Source organism: Trichechus manatus, unplaced genomic scaffold (assembly GCF_000243295.1).
Source record: "Trichechus manatus latirostris isolate Lorelei unplaced genomic scaffold, TriManLat1.0 scaffold00172, whole genome shotgun sequence".
Taxonomy (NCBI): Eukaryota; Metazoa; Chordata; class Mammalia; order Sirenia; family Trichechidae; genus Trichechus; species Trichechus manatus.
In genome coordinates this window covers 4,259,655-4,283,290 of record NW_004444108.1, presented here as the reverse complement: position 1 = coordinate 4,283,290, position 23,636 = coordinate 4,259,655, and the positions used below count along the sequence as shown (strand labels likewise).

At 38.8% G+C, this 23,636-nt stretch overlaps 1 protein-coding gene across 1 annotated transcript in view; it reads right to left on the bottom strand.

Moving 5' to 3' along the window:
• Window positions 1-23,636, bottom strand: part of PRIM2 (DNA primase subunit 2) — a 316,775-nt gene that overhangs the window by 288,050 nt on the left and 5,089 nt on the right. Inside the window, exons 4-5 of the mRNA XM_004386833.3 lie at window positions 20,177-20,256; window positions 18,466-18,586 (exon numbers count right to left, since the gene is read on the bottom strand). Of these exons, the coding sequence (XP_004386890.1) occupies window positions 18,466-18,586; window positions 20,177-20,256 (201 nt within the window). The remainder of the gene's footprint in view (window positions 1-18,465; window positions 18,587-20,176; window positions 20,257-23,636) is intronic.

Genomic DNA, 23,636 nt, shown 5'->3' with positions numbered 1-23,636 from the left:
GCTAAGAAGTTTCCTGAATACAACCAAACACTTCAAGGGACAGAGTAGCAGGGGCGGGGATCTGGGGACCACGCTTTCAGGGGACATCCTGGTCAATTGGCATAACAAGCTTATTAAAAAAATGTTCTGCATCCTACTTTGGTAGGTGGCGTCTGGGGTCTTAAAAGCTTGCAAGTGGCCATCTAAGATGCATCAATTGGTCCCAACCCACCTGGAGTAAAGGGGAATGAAGAACACCAAAGTCACAAGGAAAGTATTAGCCAGAGAGACAGAAAGGGCCACATAAAGCAGAGACTGCATCAGCCTGAGACCAGAAGAACTAGATGGTGCCCGGCTACCACCAATGACCACCCTGACAGGGAACACAACAGAGAGTTCCTGATGGAGAAGGAGAAAAGTGGGGTGCAGAGCTCAAATTCTAGTAAAAAGACCAGACTTAATGGTCAGACTGAAACTGGAGGAACCCCAGAAATCATGGCTCCGAGACTCTCTGTCAACCCAGAACTAAAACCATTTCCAAGGCCAACTCTTCAGACAAAGATTAGACTAGACTATGGGATATAAAATGATACTCGTGAAAAGTGTGCTTCTTAGCTCAAGTAGATAATGAGACTAAATGGGCAGCTCCTGTCTGGAAGTGAGATGAGAGGGCAGAGAGGGTCAGGAGCTGGTTGAATGGACACAGGAAATCAGGGGTGGAAAGGAGGAGTGTGCTGTCACAATATAGGGAGAGCAATTACGGTCACATAACAATGTATATATAAATTTTTGCATGAGACACTAACTTGAATTGTAAACTTTCACTTAAAGTACAACAATAAAAATATATATATATAAATGGAAAAAAATGTTTATCTTTGTAACTGATATCTAAGGAAATGTTTGTTTTTGTAATCAAGCTAAGAAAGAATGTTGTTAGTATGTTCCCAGAGAAACCACACCGTACAAGAGAACTGTGCTAGCAGAAAAGAATGTCTTGTGATCATTCTGGAAATCTCTACAGTCAGGCACTTCTGCAATTTTAAGAACTAACTAATCAATAAAGCATGCATATCACCAAGTAGTAACTACCTGTTATGGATTGAATTGTGTCCCCAAAAAATTTGTGCCAACTTTGTTAGGTCATGATTCTCAGTATTGTCTGGTTGTCCTCAATTTTATGATTGTAATTTTATGCTAAAGAGGATTAGGGTGGTATTGTAACACCCCTTCAAGGTCACATCCCTGAGCCAATGTAAAGGGAGTTTCCCTGGAGTGTAGCCTGCACCACCTTTTATCTTACAAGAGACAAAAGGAAAGGGAAGCAAGTAGAGAGTGGGGACATCATACCACCAAGAAAACAGCCCCGGGAGCAGAGCGCACCCTTTAGGCCTAGGTTCCTGTGCAGAGAAGCTTCCAGACCAAGGGAAGATTGACAACAAGTACCTTCCTCCAGAGCTGACAGAGAGAGAAAGCCTTCCACTGGAGCTGACTGTAGCCTACTAGACTGTGAGAGAATAAATTTCTCTTTGTTAAAGCCAGCTACTTGTGGTATTTCTGTTACAGCAACACTACATGACTAAGACACTAACCAACAAAGCACACATATACTCTTTAAACCAATCACAGAAAGTTCCCCGCTTCGAGTACGCCCGCCTGCCTCTAACTCCCTTGATGAAAACCCTCCAATCAGAATATTGTATCTTAAAGTTCCTGGTTTTACTGTATAAACATGTCTTTGTGATTTAAGTACCTCGAACACATCATGGCTTCACTTTGGGTGCCCCCTTCCCCATTCAAACTGTTTTGAATCCTTAATAAATCTCTTTGCTTTACTTTAATAGAGTACAAGTTCTTTAGTCTTTGACATTCCTATTCTAAAACTCAGCATAAACCAGCAACCTTCTACAAGGTTTAAGAACTTTTAGAGATATGGCACATACTGAATCTTGGAAATCTCACTAATATGCAAATTTTTCTGTTCTTTACCTGTCTACTAACATCTACTGAATCAAGGCTTTTATTCTCCCCCTCATAGTCTGCCTAATAAATTTAATGCGACAAGATCAATCAAACTCCCTTAAGTATACAATTAGCACAAAATGCTTCAAATCCTGAGTTTTCAGGCCAACTGTCCTGTTGTAGGTCTCACATCTATTTGAACGTAGTCCTAGCCCCTTCACACTACATAAAAAGCAGCAAGATTTGGACTAAAATCCGTATTTATTCATTTTAATAAGACTCTAGTATTTCAGATTATGTTAGCTTATCTTACACAACTGAAGTTCTTAGAATTTTGTTACTGTACACATTTATAGCAATCATTTTTAAACGGTTCAAGTAGATACTGGTGGATAGAATCCACAACGTTCTATACCTTTTGTATATCTCCAGCAGAAGCTGAAACAGTAACAAATAAAAAAGATGCATAACAGTTAATATTTGTGTGCTTGCCTACTATGCGCCAGGCACTGTTCTAAGTACTTTATGTGAATTAACTTATCGAAGTATCCCAACCTTATGTAGTACTATTATATTCTCTATTTCACAGATGAGGAAACCAAATCACAGACAGGATAAACAATTAGTAAGTGGGAGTGCCAATATCAATCCTAGGCAGCGTGGCACCTGAGCTCTTCAACACCAGGCTATACTGCCTCTCTGGATTAATACCTGGCTTAGACAGCATACTACCTCATCCTGCTACCCTGGACCTTGGTAAAGCAGCATGCATATGTCTATTAATTTTGTTTTGTAGGACAGACCTCCTATCCTAACAACCTAGGTCTACAAAGCAAAACCCCAAACAACTTCTGTTACTGGGCCATTTGTATTTGACTAAAGTCAGATGCAATGCAGTTTCTGCCTTGGTTTCCATAGTCTTAACCCTAAACTGGAGCCCTGGTGGTACAGTGGTTGAGAGCGCAGGCTGCTAACCAAAAGGTCAGCAGCTGGAATCTACCAGTCGCTCCTTGGAAACCCTACAGGGCAGTTCTACTCTGTCCTATAGGGTCAGTATGAGTTAGAATCAACTCCACGGCTGTCATGGTTTGAATTACATCCCCCAAAAAATGTGTGTATCAATTTGGCTGGGCCATGATTCCCAGAATTGTGTGGTTGGCCTCCATTTTGTGATTGTAATTTTATGTTAAAGAGGATTAGGGTGGGACTGTAACACCACCTTTACCCAGGTCACATCCCTGATCCAATGTAAAGGGAGGTTCCCTGGGGTGTGGCCTGCACCACCTTTTCTCTCTCAAGAGATAAAAGGAAAGGGAAGCAAGCAGAGAGTTGGGGACCTCAAACCATCAAGAAAGCAGTGCTGGGAGCAGAGCATGTCCTTTGGACTGGGGTCCCTGCGCAGAGAAGCTCCTAGTCCAGGGGAACACCGAAGAGAAGAAGGCCGACGGAGAGAAAAAGCCTTCCTCTGGAGCTGATGCCCTGAATTTGGACTTAGCCTACTTTAACTGTGAGGAAATAAATTTCTCTTTGTTAAAGCCATCCACTTGTGGTACTTCTGTTGTAGCAGCACTGGATGACTAAGACAAGGGCAATGGGTTTGGTTTGGTTTTTGGTTAACCCTAAATCAGCCACAGACATTTGACTGGTCAATAAGTCATTTTCTGTCTTTGCTCTCCTGAAAAAAGAGAGATGCTAGGAAGAATACAAAGGCCGGCAGCAAGAATCCAAATTGCTGAGAGGTCTCCACTGTCTCCCGGCACTGGCAATGACCCGTCTCCTTGACTGTTTTCTGCCACATCTCTTAGATTTTTAAGAGGAGGGTTTAGTCCCCTGTAAGGGGAGCCTGACATACCTGTCTGTGATACATCTGCCTATTTCTATGCATAGTTTGAATGCACATGCATAGGACTGTCTCTGTTCCCTTAAGTTGTCTGACTCAGAGCAGGAGGAGAAAAAAGCAGGGGAGAAAAAATTAGAGACCCAAAGGACCAACAAAATTATGACTATAGAGAATCTAATGAACTCAGTAAAAAAGCCAAACAAAGTTAGGCTTCTAAACTTTGGGAGTACTGACATTTACAACTATATTGTATATACCAAGTCTTTGGTGGACAGCATATGTGAATTACCCTGCCCTGCATTACACTGAAAGTGGATAGATAACTACTGGTATTTGTTATTCCTTAAGTTTATATCTTAATTAGTCTGACAAGTTGATTTTAAATAATGAAAGCCATCTCTGAAAGGTCCACTTAGACTTGTGAAGATAATCAGCATCTGCCGCTAATCAACTGAGATGATTAGCAAATTAAATTCTTTAATTAGCATTTTGCATAATTTAGGCAAATTGTACTTATTAGGCTTAAGAAGGTGAAATGGTGAATTTATCAGTTACACAGCCCTTTAAACCTTTATTAATTACCTAATTTTACCACATATACAGTGAAAATAAATACCAACAAAGTTCAACTCAGTTTGCTAGAACCTAGTACTTCACAACATTTTGGATAGTTCTGCCATATGGGGAAAATTAATACAATGCTCAGAAGGAAAGAAAAATATTTTAATTTTCTCCTTCAATTCTGCAGAGATTATTGTACCCAAATTAGATTCAAATAGTATTTTGAAAGAGAGAGAAAACAGCTTCTTTCCACTTTTGCTATTCCATACTGCACAAGGTTAATTTCACTAGGCATTCAATCATAAAGTTTTAAAGAACAGCACTCAAAAAAGGTAAGTAACATCAATTTTCTTTGTTAGACAAAGACAGAGAAACCAGAGAACAATAAAGTAGCAAAGCTGCCATTCCAACACACGAAGCTGATTACTTTTTCTACAGGAACTACATTCACTCACACACAAAGCAATGCAGAGACATAAATATTTTAAAGTATATCCTGTCTCAACCCACTTAAAACACCCTTTTAGCTAACAAAACAAAAGTAAGCAACTCTAGAATTTGGTAACAAAAGTCAGGTAAGAGATAGCAAGAACTTAAGAGGTGGTGAAGAAAATACATATAATTCCCAACATACAGTAAACTCCAGTTTCTGATGAAGATATAGTCTTGAATATAGCCTGTTATAGAATGAATTTTCTTATAAATAGAAAAATTCAAGAGATTCTTCTCATGACTACAGACAAAAGCCAAACCCACTACTGTCAAGTCAATTCCGACTCAGTGACCCTAAAGGACAGAGAGGAGAACTGCCCTGTAGGGTTTCCAAGGCTGAAATCTTTTTGGAAGCAGACTGCCACATTTTTCTCCCACAGAGTGGCTGGTGGGTTCAAACTGCTGACCTTTGGATTAGCACCTGGGCACTTAACCACTACACCACTAGGGCCCCTTCATGACTACAGATAGCAACCTACTAATAACCCCAAATAAATCCTATCATTATCCTGCTAGGAATACCACCCAGAGTGTGGCTCTTCTTTTATCTGGGTGCATGTGTGCACACACACTTGTGCGTCAGGAGGAGTGACAAAGAAAAATGATCACGCCAAGGTTATATCAAAAAGAAATACTAAAATGAATTCTAATCCATTTTAAATGGTATACAACAAACTAAAAGAAAAGCTGGATGGACAGAATAAAATAAATAAGAAGTTATCCTTTCCAAATCCAAATTCCAATATGCTATTTGTATGCAGATCCTATTACATTCCTGAACAACCTGTATCTAGAGAGCTCAAACAATAGCTCTGATGTACACTAATCAACCAAATAGTACCAAAATTGTTTCTGTAAGGACCTACTCAAGTGGCAATATTTTTAATATAATTTACGGCGCTCTGCATCTACAGCACTCAGAAAAGATTAGTCAGTTCATTGACCAGAAATATCCAGACTACATTCCAAAGGTTGCTTTTTAAGCACTTCATAGTGGATCTCAATTAGACAAGGAATCTATAGTCTAATTTGGAGCAACTACGGATTTGAAGTAATATGACACATATTTAACTGAAAATACTAATTTCTCTTAACCTTTAAAACATACATCAACAGGACAGCTATAACACAAATGTAAAAAACTTAAAGCCTAGGTTTAAAAATATTTAGCACTTAGTCTTATTTATGTACTATTAACAAATCCTTCTAACCATTTACTGTTAAAGTAGAAGAAAGAAACATGCAAACACCTGCAAAGCATGAACTCCATTTCACTATTTTTTTTCCTCCTTCTATACTGAATGGACTCTTCAAAGTTATAGCACAGTGCTTTGGCTCCCCCAAATGACACTTCTAGAGCATAATAATCCTGTCACAAAGGAAAAAAAAAAAAAACAGAAGCCAAATACCACTGGGTTCCTTGTAGCCCATCTTCATCAGAAGAAACCTGTCAAGTACTAGATTCAGTTTTAGTATTTCCACTCCTCAGTTACCTTACTCTCAATCTACCAAAGAAAAACATCACATATTCAATCAACAGTCTAAGTCCCAAAAGGTGAAAGAATTACATAAGTAAGAAAGAGAGAAGAAAAGTGAAGGTGAAACTACTATACCAAAGTCTGTATCGAAGAGGCATTAAATGTCAGGAAAAAATGAGGGCTTTCGATAAAAATACCTACGGAGTAAATTAAATAATTATCAAAAAAAAAAGTTGTAAGATTACAACTGACCAGACCTTCAGAAACCAAAAAGTTCTAATTTGAGAAATTAAAACATCACTGCTAATAAGATCACTTGTTTATTATTAAACATCCAATGCAACTTCTAAGTCAGGATTAGAAATAGTCATTTCAGTTTTCATATGCCTAACCAAACTGCTTAATAAATAATAATACAGTTAATCTTTAGTCAGTGTTTACTACGTGCCAAGCACTATGCAACTGCACAGATGATTTCATTGCATTTCCCAAGAATCCTATGAGGGAGATAATATGATTTTCCTCATTTTACAGTAGAGGAAAATGAGGCATTGAAAGGTTAAGTAGCTTATCTAAATCCAAAAAACCCAAACCCGGTGCCTGCAACTCGATTTCAACTCATGGCGATCCTACAGGACAGAGTAGAACTGTCCCATCGAGCTTCCAAGGAGCGGCTGGTGGATTCAAACTGCTGACCTTGTGGTTAGCAGCCAAGTTCTTAACCACCATGCCAGCAGGGCTCCAGCTTATCTAGGGTCATAAGAAATCCAACATGGTATTAATTTTCCCAGGCTTTCTCTTCTCACTCACAACTTTCTTTTCCACAGCCTCAAATACTACTTTTATGTGGCACAGGTATGTGTTGCTTAAAGACCATGATACGTTCTGTGAAACAGGACATTATGGGATTTAGGACATTGTACGAACACCCTATTATATACAGGAGAGAGGTGCGCAGGACAGTTGCAGGTCAGCCCAGGACCCACACCGCCACGCACGCCTGCTGCGGGAGTGCAAAACTTTGGCTTCACCGCCACTGGTCCTGCCTGGTCACCACCTGGTCTCCAAGAACCGCCCCGGTCCCTGCTCCCTGCAGGGGGCGCACTCACCGTTCAGCTGGCTGCCTCTGGGCCCCGCCAAGCCACCAGCTCTCCCATCCCTTCCTTCCTCCTCACCTTCCATGTCTCCTCTAATGGGCTTTTAAACTTGTCTTAGTCATCTAGTGCTGCCATAACAGAAATACCACAAGTGGATGGTTTTGACGAAGAGAAGTTCATTTCCTTACAGTAAAGTAGGCTAAAAGTCCAAATTCATGGTGTCAGCTCCAAGGGAAGGCTTTTTCTCTCTCGGCCTTCTCATCAGTGTTTCCCCAGACTAGGAGCTTCTCGGCGCAAGGACCCTGGTCCAAAGGACGCGCTCTGCTCCCAGCACTGCTTTCTTGATGGTATGAGGTCCCCCTGTCTCACTGCTCACTTCTGTCTTTTATATCTCAAGAGATTGCCTCGGGACACAATCCAGTCTTGTAGATCCAGTTCTGCCTTACTAACACAACTGCCACCCATCCTCCCTCATTAACATCATAGAGGCAGGATTTACAACACATAGGGAAATCACACAGTACCAGGAATCATGGCCCAGCCAAACTGATATACACATTTTTGGGGGGACATAATTCAAACCATGACAAAACTCTTCCAATCTGCCCATCTCAGACCAAAAGAAATATTACTGTGATGCTGCTTCTGGCTGTTTGCTTCACTTGCTGTGCTCACAAGTCTTGCTGACACTGGAATATGTAATACGTAGTGGGTTTAACTTGAGATTATTTTTTAGAAAACAAATAGGAAGACATCCAGATACAACTTTAGCTATTAAACAATGTGTCTGGGATGACAGCTACTTTAGTCATTACTGAAATAAAACAGTATGTTTAAAAACAAGAAAGTGGAAAAATGTTTTAAAAGATTAAAAAAAGCAGAACTGCAAGCCAAAGCTACCTTATATCTCCCACAAAGAAAACTAAGAAATATGCTACAGGCAGTACTACACCTTACATGGAACTAGTGGTTCACAATCATATCTTCAGGGCCTGTAGACTGACAAGTTAAATTTCAGAGTTCCCAAAGTTCTTTCAATGGTTTATGTTGCCTGAAATCCTCTATGGTATTCTTTACACTCATCATCATCATCACCTTATAAGACAAAGGCCACCTTATATCTACTACAATAGTACCTTTTTTGTAAGAAATATTCTTAAATACCTTTTTTACTATACCAAAATGAAATCCGGAAATAGTATAATCTACCTATAAACAATTTTTAAATCAACAGAATTCCATAACTAAAATATAGAAGAGAAATAAAAGCAAAGTTATTTAATGCAAGATAATATTGATATAACATAAATGGTAGGCACAGTGCAACAGATGAAATGATCAAGATATTATTATACCCATATATAGAATCACTGTGAATACAACATCTACCAATGCAGACAGGTAAAGTGTGTACTGGTGTCTCAAGTATCACATCACTGATGTGCTTTTCCAAAAGGGTGAACAACTCACTGAAACATTCAGAACAAAACAAAGTATAATCTTCACTCAATTCACAGAACAGTTGCATTCCAGGAACAACAAGGATACACAAAAACTTTTGTGTTTTCTTGTAAAATTGTGTTTGGTTTTAGATTCAGATCATTAGAAAGGAGGTATTTTTAACACATAAATATCTAAAGGAAAAAATCAGAAGTCATAAAAGAGGTAGAACAACTCATTGTTATAAAGAACTGTCCAGTCTCCTATCAACTAAATGCCTATACTAGCTGTCAATTATTGCTGTAACAACCAAATACACCTCAAAGATGTTCAAAATATCTAGCAGGGGAGACTACGGCCCCTATTGTGAACCCTTGGATTGGACCAAGAAGCCATTCTCCTAAAAGGTCCAGTTGGAAGTAACCAGTGGGCTTCCCTCTATGACATCTCTCTTGTGAGCCACAAAGAAAACCTATTCAAGTCAATAATTTCTCTTCTCCTGACATGTTAAATCAAACTACTCCCACCTTGAAGCTGAAGAAAATTAGAACGAGTCCATGAGAGCCAAAGTACAACCTTGAGTACATCCCACCTGAATCTAGAGACCATCTCAAGAATAGATATGATGCATTGAACACTAATGACCGAAGACCAGAAGAGTTGTGGAATGACATCAAGGACATCATACATGAAGAAACAAGAGGTCATTAAAAAGCAGGAAAGAAAGACTACAGCCTTCAGTATGAATTACACCTCAACATAAAGAAAACAAAAATCCTCACAACTGGACCAACAAGCAACATCGTAATAAACGAAGAAAAGATTCAAGTTGTCAAGAATTTCATTTTACTTGGATCCACAATCAACACCCGTGAAGCAGCAGTGAAGAAATCAAATGACGCATGTTGTTGCTGTTGTTGTTAGGTGCCGTCAAGTCGGTTCTGACTCATAGCAACCCTAAGCACAACAGAACAAAACACTGCCCCATCCCGCACCATCCTCACAATTGTTGCTATGCTTGAGCCCATTGTTGCAGCCACTGTGTCAATTCATCTCATCAAGGGTATTCCTCTTTTTTGCTGACTCTCTACTTTCCCAAGCATGATGTCCTTTAGGGACTGATCTCTCCTGATAACATGTCCAAAATATGTGAGATGAAGTCTCGCCATCCTTGCTTCTAAGGATCATTCTGGTTGTGCTTCTTCCAAGACAGATTTGTTCATTTTTCTGGCAGTCCATGGTATATTCAATACTCTTCGCCAACACCACAATTCAAAGGCGTCAATGCGTCTTCAGTCTTCCTTATTAACTGTCCAGCTTTCACACGCATATGACTGAAAATACCATAGCTTGGTTCAGGTGCACCTCAGTCCTCAAGGTGACGTCTTTGCTTTTTAACACTTTAAAGAGGTCTTTTGCAGTCAATTCACCCAATGCGATGCATCTTTTGATTTCTTGACTGCTGCTTCCGTAGGTGTTGATTATGGACCCAAGTAAAATGAAATCCTTGACAACTTCAATCTTTTCTCCATTTATCATGACGTTGCTTATTGATCCAGTTGTGAGGATTTTTGTTTTCTTTATGTTGGGGTGTAAACCGTACTGAAGGCTGTGGTCTTCGATCTTCATCAGTGAGTGCTTCAAGTCCTCTTCACTTTCAGCAAGCAAGATTGTGTCATCTGCATAATGCAGGTTGTTAATGAGTCTTCCTCCAATCCTGATGCCATGTTCTTCTTCATACAGTCCAGCTTCTCAGATTATATGCTCAGTATACAGATTGAATAAGTATGATGAAAGGATACAACCCAGACGCACACCGTTCCTGACTTTCAACCATGCAGTATCTCTCGTTCTATTCGAACGACTGCCTCTTGATACACGTACAGATTCCTCGGGAGCACAATTAAGTGTTCTGGAATTCCCATTCTTTGCAATGTTATCCATAATTTGTTATGATCCACATAGTTGAATGCCTTTGCATAGTCAACAAAACACAGGTAAACATCTTTCTGGTACTCTCTGCTTTCAGCCAGGATCCAACGCACATAAGCAATGATATATCCCTGGTTCCATGTCATCTTCTAAATCTGGCTTGAATTTCTGGCAGTTCCCTGTTGATATACTGCTGCAGCCGCTTTTGAATGATCTTCAGCAAAATTTTGCTTGCATGTGATATTAATGATATTGTTCGATAATTTCAGCATTCAATTGCATCACCTTTCTTGGGAATAGGCATAAATATGGACCTCTTCCAGTCGGTTGGCCAGGTAACTGTCTTCCAAATTTTTTGGCATAGACGAGTAGGCACTTTCAGTGCTGCATCTGTTTGTTGGAACATCTCAATTGGTATTCCATCAGTTCCTGGCCTTGTTTTTCACCAATGCCTTCACTGCAGCTTGGACTTCTTCCTTCGGTATCATTGGTTCCTGACCATATGTTACCTCCTGAAATGGTTGACGGCTGACCGATTCTTTTCGGTATAGTGACTCTGTGTATTCCTTCCATCTTCTTTTGATGCTTCCTGCATCGTTTAATATTTTCCCTATAGAATCCTTCAGTATTGTAACTCAAGGCTTGAATTTTTTCTTCAGTTCTTTCAGCTTGAGAAATGCTGAGTGTGTTCCTCCCTTTTGGTTTTCTATCTCCAGCTCTTTGCACATGTCATCATAATACTTTACTTTGTCTTCTCTAGCTGCCCTTTGAAATCTTCTGTTCAGCTCTTTTACTTCATCATTTTTTCCTTTTGCTTTAGTACTCGAAGTTCAGCAGCATCGGACAATCATATGGTCTACTACGCCAGGAATGACAACTTGAAGAGGAATGGTATTGCGTTCATTGTCAAAAAGAACATTTCAAGATCTATCCTGTGTACAACTCTGTCAGTGATAGGATAATATCCATACGCCTATAAGAAAGACCAGTTAATACGACTATTATTCAAATTTACATACCAACCACTAAGGCCAAAGACGAAGAACTGAAGATTTTCACCAACTTCTGCAGTCTGAAATTGATCAAACATGCAATCAGGATGCACTGATAACTACTGGTGATTAGAATGTGAAAGCTGGAAACAAAGAAGGATCGGTAGTTGGAAAATATGGCCTTGGTGACAGAAATGATGCCAGAGAGTGCAAAATTGAATTTTGTAAGACCAACAACTTCTTCATTTCAAATACCTTTTTTCACTAACATAAACAGTGACTATACACATGGACCTTATCTGATGGAATACACAAGAATCAAATCGACTACATCTGTGGAAAGAGATGATGGAAAAGCTCAATATCATCAGTCAAAAGAAGGCCAGGGGCCGAATGCAGATCAGACCATCAACTACTCATGTGCAAGTTCAAGTTGAAACTGAAGAAAATTAGAACAAGTCCACGCGAGCCAAAGTACAACCTTGAGTATATTCCACCTGAATTTAGAGACCATCTCAAGAACAGATTTGACGCATTGAACACTAATGACGGAATACCAGACGAGTTGTAGAATGGTATCAAGGACATTATACATGAAGAAAGCAAGAAGTAATTAAAAAGATAGGAGAGAAAGAAAAGACCTAAATGGATGTCAGGAGAGACTCTGAAACTTGCTCTTGAACATCGAGTAGCTAAAGCAAAAGCAAAAAACGCATGGCACTGGGCAAATCTCCTGCAAAAGACCTCTTTCAAGTATTAAAAAGCAAAGATGTCACCTTGAAGACTAAGGTGCACCTGGCACAAGCCATGGTGTTTTCAATGCATGCGAAAGCTGGGCAATGAATAAGGAAGAACAAAGAAGAATTGACAGCTTTGAGCTGTGGTGTTGGCGAATACTGAATATGCTGTGGACTGCCAGCAGAATGAACAAATCTGTCTTGGAAGAAGTACAACCAGAATGCTCCTTAGAAGCAAGGATGTCAAGACTTCGTCTCACACACTTTGGACATGTTATCAGAAGGGATCATTCCCGAAGGACATCATGCTTGGTAAAGTAGAGGGTCAGTGAAAAAAGAGGAAGACCCTCAATGAGATGGATTGACACAATGGCTGCAACAATGGGCTCAAGCATAACAATGATTGTGAGGATGGCACAGGATGTGGCAGTGTTTCGTTCTGTTGTACGCAGGGTCGCTATGAGTCGGAACCAACTCAATACCACCTAACAACAACAACCCTCTCTGTATGCCTTCAGAGGTGTGGGGAGTAGCAGAATGAATATATTCATAAGGCTGGGCTAAATGGATAAATGTAGTTTCTGCAACTTCTTCCTGCCTTGGTAAATCAGATTTGGCCACTCAATGACTGTGAACACAAAATGACTATTTCTTGCAGCTCCGTTAGTCTTCCACTTCCCTGGTTCTTATTCCCATCCAAAAGACCTAAAATAAGGCAATTTGACTTAAATTCTGAATCAGTCCATGACACAACTTCAACCAAAAAGTTTTAATTTTCAGGAAGCTTAGAGAAAAATGGAAGATGGTTAGGAAGATTACGGTATGAAAAAATGATGCATACATTAAAAGGCTCAGTTATCTTTTATCTGAACACCTTTAGAGAATATGAGCACAGATATGCGCTACATAACGCCCATTCGGGCAACTACTAACCAACCACATATACTTCCATGAGGTGGGGAGGAGGGGCCTGCCTGGCTACCCTCCGTCCCTCAGGGCTTCCAATTCCAACCTGGGGCTGCCCAGAGAGTGCTGCATGCCCACAGGCAGTCAACTGCAGGTGCAAGTTTGCAAACCCCAAGGTTCCAGGCACTAAGGGAGGGCCAGAGCAGCTTGTGTGGGGGTTACTTTGATATACCTGTATTGAATATATACAAACATATACTATATATAATATGGTGTTTGCACAACATCCAAATCATATAAAGTCCTGTTTCACAGAATAAATTTTAAATGCCAGATTCAGGACAAGAAGAACATTTTTGGGGTTGTTAACCAATGTCATAAAACAATATGTGTACTGACTATTTAATGAAAAACTATTTGTTCTGTAAACCTTCATCTACAGCACAATAAAAAAATTTAAAAATAAAAACATTTTAATAGGCAAATATAACAATTCAAAGTTTTACATGTACTTGTTTTAAGTGAGAGAAGCCTTGGTGGTGCAGTGGTTAAGCGTTCGGTTGCTAACCGAAAGTGGGCGGTTCGAACCCACCAGCTGCTCCATGGGAGAAAGATATGGCAGTGTGCTTCCATAAAGATTTACAGCCTTGAAAACCCTACGGGGCAGTTCTACTCTATCCTGTAGGGTCGCTGTGAGTCGGAATCGACTCAACAGCAACAGGTTTGGTTTTGTTTGGTTCGCCATGGTTTGTTTTAAGTGAGTCAGTTAGGTTACCGACATCACTTGCCATCACTCAAACACATTATAAAAACTCTCACTTATCTGGAACATATTTGGTAACTGAACGACACTAGTTCTATTCAATATGCAATGGAGTTTTCATCTGTGACACAAAGAACATTTTCCACCTCTTTACGGATGCTCACCTTCACTGTCCCTGCCATTCCATAGTTTTCTAATGAAAAGCATCTTGGTATTATAGATCCACTGGTATTTCAAAATGGCACAGTGGTTAAGCTTCAGCTGCTAACCAAGAGGTTGGTAGTTCAAACCCACCAGCGAATCTGTGGGAGAAAAGACCTGATCATCTGCTCCCATAAAGATTACAGCCTAAGAAACCCTGTCGGGCAATTGTACTCTGTCATATGGGGTCGCTATTGACTTGAGAGCACCTAACAACAAGAAGGAGGTTTTATAAAACATCAAGGTATATTATAAGCTGCTGTCAAAGACTCTAAATTGTAACAGTACAGACACCCTTTGTCTATGAGGCTGACAGCTGTCAAAGCCTGACCTTTCCCTAACTGGTCAACTGAAGAAGCATTAATAGAATCCGCTTAACCTTACCCATTCACCTTTAACGTGACACAAGGTTAAGTCAATCAACTCAAAAATGAGAAATCCAAAATGGTCCACATAACCAGCAATATTTATTCATTTCTAATCCTTAGAAATTTAAAATTTAAAATCCAAGTTATTTACATATAAATCAAAGAATGGAAAACATCCAATTTCCTTTTTGAACATTTCATATTAAGGCTTTCTGTTCTATGTTATAGAGATTCAGAATCTACTATCAGGAAGCAGTCACATTTCACTAGAAACCCACATACAGACTGAAAAAGTCAAAGTATAAAAGCACTATCAGAGTCAGAAATAGAACTCAAGAGTCCACGGTCTAATAATTGAGCCCCATCCACCTCCTCCAAATTTTTATCCAATAAAATTACAGCAGCCATGATAATCCAAACAAAAGCACAAATTAAGAGAAGAATCTATGCAAATTAATGATGCCTTTTCTTGTACATATTTATCTATCAAAGCAAACACAATGCAATTTAGTTACAGCATTGCATCTCCTAATGTAAAAATATATCTATTTTATAGAAGTAGATCAACACAAAAATCACCGCAGCTTTAAGAAACTAAAAAGACAAAGAAAACCATACAAACAGGACACACAGGCACTTCAAGTGCAGGTAGACTGAACACATTTGTGTCAGCAATCATGCTTCTGTTACACGGAAACCAAGATGGCCCAATGGATCCCCACCCCCCAGCTTTCCTTCTTCCTCAACTTAGGCAGCAGAGTCCATCATGCATCAGAGAGCATCTTACACACAAATCCCAAAAACCTCCCTCAACCCTTGCTTTGCTCTGAGTCTAAAACATGGCATAAAAGCATCACTGATACCTGTTTTAGCAAAACGGTTTTCAAATTCAAACCAAATATTCTAATCAAAGTGAAAAGAATGTGCATGTCCCTATTAACGAAATGGCTAACAGTTGGAAAAGACTAAATGAAATAGGAAGAGCCACAGGGACATGGGGGCAAGCTAATTAACAGTGCCTAAATTCAAGCGTCTTGATTACCAGAGTCAGAAGCCATGGGAGAACACCAGAAGAACAGAAAAAAGGCCTCTGCCAGGAAAGTGATTACAATTTAGCACAAAAATGGATTTCCTGCAGACCCCCTGCAGTGCTTTCTCACTCTATCTTCCATGAATCCCCACCAGCTGCAAATACTTGGTTAAGCTTTACAGTCTGTAGTTTATGTTTCAAAACAAAAGGCATAATTTTTTTCATACTCTACACACCTCCACCCCAAGGTTCTGCTAAATACCCTAGGAGGACTACCTCCTCATCCTATAACCCAACAAGAATCATTGAACTAGAAACAACAAAACAAGTCACACAAGAAAGAAGCCAAAGATACTGTTCCTTTTAGAAACTACAAAGGGCCAACCCATGCCCTACAAATAGTTATTAATTTTCCCTTCAGCCAATCTTCCAATTTTATTCATATTTCTACATCTTACTTGAATGGATATGTTTATTATAATACATCTCAAATGATTTGCAGAATAAAATACAATATAAGCATATAAATAATTATAGCAAACGAAGTAGTAAACAACCAGACTAATAGTGAAAACTATGATAGTGACTGCCAGCACACTTGTTAAAATTATGCAAATATTTTCTATCAAATTCTTGTTTCCCAGAATAAAAGACCCAAAATAGATTTTTTTAAAACTATAGTGAAATGTGCCAATCTAATTGATCCCAAATTTCTCCAACACGTAAGTATTTGCTGCCTCTAATGCCCTCCATAATATTACTAGTTAACATATATGCCAGGCACCGTACTAAGCACTCTACACACACTATCTCATTCAAACCTCGCAAATCTCTGAGGTAGAGATTATTATTCCCATTTAAAAGAAGAGAAAACTGAAATAGAGAAAAATCTATCCAAAATTACATAGCTGATTGTCAGGTCTGGAATTTAATTTTACACTGCTTACAAGGCAATAAGTTAGCCCATTACTGTTTCCTGTATGCTGGCAAAAGACACAGACTCTTGGGTCAGAGACAAAGAACCTTATTACTCCCATCACAAAAAGCAGCAAGAACACAAGTATACTTGTCATTCATATAAAATGTCCAGAATAGGCAAATTCATTGAAACAGAAAGCAGATTAGAGGCTGCCAAGGGCAGGAAGGGAAGGATGGGGAATGACTGCTAAAGGGTATGGGGTTTCTTTTTTTAGGGTGATGAAAATGTTCTAAAATTAAATAGTGATGATGGTTGAACAGCTCTGTGATTATACTCAAAACCACTGAACTGTACACTTTAAAAGGGTGCATTTCATGGTATGTGAATCCCGTCTCAATAAAAAAAATTACACTTGACAACATGTTGAGACACTCCAAAGAACAGACCTTCTCAAGAACAGTTTTCTATGTAACCTAAAAAGATCAACCATTTCAGCAACAAAAAAACTACTTTTAAAATGAAAGGACAAATGAACTATAATTGATATTAGCAATAATGGATGTCACTGAGGATCAAAGTTCAAAGCAAAGTAGAAGATGCATGGGCTTTGGAGTCAGAAGATCCTGCACTTGACACTTATCTCTACTGCTTCCTAGGTAAACATTACTTAGAAACCTTTTGAACTTCATGGGGCTTTTAGGGGAAGTAACTGAGAGAAACTGTGCATGTGCCTCCCTAAAACATTACAGACACTAAATGTGGCGTCTTTCCCTTCATACAGTCTCTTTGCTACAGTGGGTACATCTTCCACTTGTCAGACAGGACAATCTCTTTCGTCTACTCCAACTTCTACTTTCTTATCTTATTTGGTCTCAAGCCACCCATTCCAACACCAAAATATAGTCACAACCAGTCCTACTACCTTCTGATTGCTCTAGATGTCCCAAAACAGAATTTTCTACCTCCCCACTGCAGCACAGATCCACCTAAAAGATGTAAATTCTATATCCATCTATAATACCTGTCCCTGCTAAATATGACCCATACATTTCTTCTTTTTATATAATTATAATATGTAAATAATTCAGATTTGTCTGCAAAAATATTTTTTAAACTATTCAGACAGGCAGATTCTACTGACAACAAATTTTTTAAATAAAATATTACCCCTTCTATGTTCACCAGTGGAAATAAGTAACTATCACCTATCTGTTTTCCTTAATACATTATTAGTTTTAAAATTTTGGCCTACAAGAGTTTGGTTAAAGATTAACTTATACAAACTAAACCTTTTTGTACTTTTTTGTTGTTTGGTGATGACAAGTCAATTTTGACTCATAGCAACCCCCTTGTGACAGAATAGAACTGCCCCATAGAGTATTCTAGGCTGTATTCTTTGTGGAAGTAGATCACCAGGTCTTCCTCTCAAAAAGTGGCTGTGGGTGGGTGTGTTCACACTACCAATCTTTTGATTAGCAGCTGGTTAGCTTAACCATTGTACCACCAGGGCTCCTTTTTCTGTACTTTACTAAATCACAAATTTAATAAAGCCACTAAATGTGAGGGCTTTGATACTAAGGAACCCCTTTTACTCTAGTCAGGGAGGGAAGAAGGTTCATTGTTGTGCAGAATCACTAGCTGCGTACTCTTTCTGACAGGTACTTGGGAAGAAAACACAAAGAGAACCAACTCCACACATCAGTACCAGCACTTCAAGGCAAAATGGAGAGATGAAGACAATTAGAAATAACTATAAAAATATACCTACAGCCTCAAACTGCAAATGGCTATCCTTTAAGAAATCTTGAATCTTGTCCTTAGGTAAAATACTGAATCGAAATCGAAGGAGATCCATTTCTTGTTGTATGAACCAGCGTCTAAGATCCTCACTGAAATGGAGACGGGAAATTATAAATACACATTAAAAGTTCAATGATTTTTAAATCCTAGAAATTTATATGAAGCAATATTCAAACATGAGCAAGATTCTAGAAGCAGCTAAAAGCATACAGTCCTCTATTACAATAAAGAGAGTATGACTACCATATGCTACAATTTCCCAAGGATGTGTTGGATATGGGGGTAGAGATGTTATAAACATAAAATTAAAAGGATTAACTACAGAATGCTTCGAGTCTAGCTGCATTATTATTAAATAATATAAAATAGTTCATTGTATTTAATGTTACTGTATAATAGTCATTTACATTAGAAAATGAGAAACTCCTCTAATCTGAAGTCATCTCATCAATGCCAAATAAACACCAAATTTTTTTTTAAAACTAACTTTATGTCTGAGTACATTAGGATCAGATAAACTCTGCAAATTAAACTTTGTTTACAACTTTGCAGTTTATAATTTCACTAAATTTAAGAAGTTTCAATATCTCAATTAAGAAAAGCCAACGTATAAATATATTAATTTATAAAACACACATAATATTTTATATATTATTCTTAAGCTACAGAATAAATACCTGACTGCATTTAAAATATCATAACACGTTTTCAAGGTGACTTTCACAGATTGTCAGCAATTCATTTACTGCATAAAACAAATAAACTGCTTATGCTTTTTAACAAAAGATAAACCCTAGGACCAAAGCTAGTGAATAATTCCTAAATTATTATCTTGAGAGAGTAAACAACTTAAGATTATCACTTGATAAGCCTATAATAATAAAAAGAACCAATCACAAATATATTACTTGGCCAAAATTAATACGGAAAAAAACACTTCAAGAAAAAAAAAAAAAGCAACTAACTCCTTCTCCCTCTGGGTGGCACTACTGACTTACACAACTACCACAGGAAACTATCCTAGAACGAACGGACGTAAACATTTCAACTGCTTGAAACTTGTATCAGGTTCAAGCACGTGTTGTTTCTTATAAATATTATTTTTTCCCTGGAAAGAAGTATCAGAAGTCCTTTTTCCTAATGAAATCTCTTCCAATTTTAAATCCCAAAGACTCTATCCCATAATGTTAAATAGTGTTTCAACAAGTAAAATACTGCAATAGGAAATTTTTTCTATATTTTTTAGTAAATAGCTTGCCTCAATTCACTGCAACAGTGTTCAACTCACTAAAGTTTCAATCAGTAAGTATTTATGGATCTTTCCAAAAAGGGGGTTAATACCTTTAAAATATGGTACACCTAGCCTTTTCTTCTAACCATGCAGGCGGAAAGGTTTATCGTGCAAAGTCACTAGCTGCCTACTCTTTCAGGCGAGTACTTGGGAAGAGAATGTAAAGAGAACCAACTACAGACATCAGTACCACCACTTGAAGGCAAAAGGGAGGAATAAGTGGTAAAGACAATTGGAAATAAGTCAAAAAATATCAAACCATGTACCACAGGTTCCTGGTGTTATTCTGAGTTTTCCTACAATCAGTACAGCACACATCAACTCTCCACGCACCAACTTACAAACCAAGAAAGCAGATTTGACTATGAGAACATAAACGTATACTCACGACTGGCAATAAGCAAGGCGCAAAATAAAGTGAGAAATATGATCCCTTCTTCGTGGTTCATATTCATCTGCTAAGTTTTCCTTAAAAATAATCACACATGAATAAAATAAATGCATTAGAATGGTAAGAAGTATAAAGAAATACTGAAGTCAGCATAAGTCAATGGTAAAGTAAAAGTTTCAAAGGCACAAATTTCATAAAATGCTTTCTGGGATAATTATCATTTTACTTAAGTTAGCAATAAGGTGAAACTGAGAACTGAACTAATCTCAACAAAATCTCCGGGGTTTGAACCCCACTATTTTCTTCCTATCTATCAACCCTGCCTCTTTTAACTTTCTTAGCCAACCTATGCTCAGGGTACTCAACACTTCCAACTACTTCTCACATGAACCTTCAACATCGTTAATTTCAACCATCTGGCAAAATCTAAATTCTAACTTAATCTACAGCTACACTCTGCAGTACTATTCCCAAAATGCTGAGTACCTCTGGATTAAAAATACATACCTATAGGAATTTGGAGTTCTAAAAATTCATGACCTCTAACCTCAGCTGGGAGCCCTGGTGGTGCAATGGTTAAGGGTTCAGCTGCTAACCAAAATGCTGGCCGTTCAAATCCACTAACTGCTCCATGGAAACCCTACAGGGCAGTTCTACTCTGTCGTGTAGGGTTGCTATGTGTCAGAATCAACTCAACGGCAACAGAGTTTTTTTGTTTTTGTTTCTGTTTTTAACCTCAAGAGAACTGTTACCAATGCCAAGGAATCCTTATTCAAGTTCAAAATAGTAAGAGTGAACACGTCTTGAGTGTTAACTAGGTTCCAGGTACAATTCTAAGCATTTTTCACATATTAACCTATTTAATCCTTAAAATAACTCTATTAGGTTGTGGTGTTGTTGTTAGGTGCCATCAGGTCAGTTCTGACTCATAGCTACCCTACGTACAACAGAACGAAACAGTGGCCCCTCCTGTGCCAGCCTCACAAACTTTTCTGTTTGAACCCAATGTTGCAGCCACTGTGTCAATCCATCTTGTCGAGGGTCTTCCTCTTTTTTGCTGATCCTCTACTTTACCAAGCATGATATCCTTCTCCAGGGATTGGTCCCTCCTGATAACATGTCCAAATACATTAGATTAAGTCTTGCCATCCTCGCTTCTAAGGAGCATGCTGCCTGTACTTCTCCCAAGACAGGTCTGTTCGTTCTTCTGGCAGTTCATGGTATATTCAATATTCTTCGCCAACACCATAATTCAAAGGCATTGATTCTTCTTCAGTCTTCCTTATTCATCGTCCAGCTTTCCTATGCATATGAGGTGACTGAAAACACCATGAGTTGGGTCCAGGCACACTTTAGTCCTCAAAGTAACATCTTTGCTTTTTAACACTTTGAAGAGGTCTTTTGCAGCAGATTTGCCCAATGCAATGCGTCCTTTGATTTCTTGACTGCTGTTTCCGTGGGCATTGATTGTGGATCCAAGTAACATGAAATCCTTGACAACGTCAATCTTTTCTCCGTTTATCATGACGTTGTTTACTGGTCCATTTGTGATGATTTTTGTTTTCTTTATGTTGACGAACAATCCATACTAAAGGCTGTGGTTTTTGATCTTCATCAGTAAGTGCTTCAAGTCCTCTTCCCTTTCAGCAAGCAGGGTTGTGTCATCTGCATATCACAGGTTGTTAATGAGTCTTCCTCCAATTCCGATGCCACATTCTTCTTCATACAGTCCAGCTTTTCAGATTATTTGCTCAGCATACAGACTATGGTGAAAGGATACAACACTGATGCACACCTTTCCAGATTTTAAACCACCCAGTATCCCCTTGTTCTGCTGGAATGACCGCCTCTTGATCTATGTATGTACAGGTTTCACACGAGCATAATTAAGTATTCTGGAATTCCCATTCTTCACAATGTTATCTGTAATTCGTTATGATCCACACAGTCTAATGCCTTTGCATAGTCAATAAAACACAGGTAAACATTTTTCTGGTATTCTATGAGGTAGACATGATTATATCTCTATTTTAAAGATGAGGAAACGAGGCACAGGGAAGTCATACAACTTTTCCAGAGGCAAAGCTTGTAAGCAGCAGAGCGAGGATTTGATACATTATCATCTCCTTTCTCATTTTTCAGAAAACCAATTTCAAATTTCACTGGTTGCCCCAAGCCCCCTACTATGCCACCTTTCCCTTCCCTGTCGGCAGATTATGGTAATAAAGGCCACCAGGCAGAGGCACCTTCAACTCTTAGCTACTGCATCCACGTTGTTGCAGAACCTTCACATCCACCGCTACGGATAAAGCATCTCTTGTTCCTCCTACACCCATCCGTTCTGCCTCTTAGGACTTTATCAAATTCTCTCTGAGCAAAGTTATCTTCAAGCTCACCTCCACTTCCTCTTTTAGATATTTCCACTCAATTTATAAACATATCCAAGTATCTCCTGCTATATACGTGTGTGTATTTTGTCTTTTCCCTACAACTTCCTCTAGATTCTGCCCTATTTCTCCCATCTCTTCAGTTCAACATTTTAAGAGTAAATATTTCATATCCACCTCTTCACCTTCCTCCTCCAACCACTGCCATTAATATGATTTCTGTTCCAATCTATAAGAGCTCATTCAGCTGCTAAATCCAATGGGCACTGTACAACTCATCTTAGAGGACTTACCCTAAGCTTCTGAAAGTGTTGTAGTTAAAAGCACCAACCATGGAGACAAAATGCCCAGATTCAAATCATTGCTCCACCATTTATTACCTAATGAGCTTGAGCAAATTACTTAGCCTATCAACTCAGTTTCCTCTTCTATAAAATGGGGATAATAATACTTATCTCATAAGACTGTTGTCTGGATTACATGAGTTAATATACATAAGTGCTTAGAACAGTATATACATAGTAAGCATATTACAAGTATTTGCTATTGTTATTACTATTAGTATTATCATGATTAATATTATTACTATTATTGAAACTCTAGCTGTGGTAAAGCAAGTTCCTTTATGTGGCCTTTTGCCTTAGCTCTTTGGAAAAACATCTTGAGAGATATCCCTAAACCCTGAGAAATTACCTTCACCCTAGTTTTCTACCCCAGAGGGTTTGTTACTTTTGTCCAGGCTGATTAATACTTCCTGGGCAAGCTGTAAACAACCTGACTTTTTGTCTGGCCCTTGGCTACAGTCTGCCCTGTGACTGGTAGGCACCTTGCAGGGACTGGTCAAAATACTATGCAAATGAGGTGACTATAGCCTTGTATGCAAATGAAGTGTCCGTGGCCTACGAGACAGGATTGGTCAGTTTGTGGCTCTGCTGGTAGGGCCATGTCTTGAAATTTACCAGGAGTTTGCTTATACATGCAGCCAACCCCACAGAGGCCAGCAGACAGAAGCAAGCAGCAGAAAGGAGGAAAGGCAAGAAAAGAAAGGAAGTGTGGAGGGGGAGACCTCC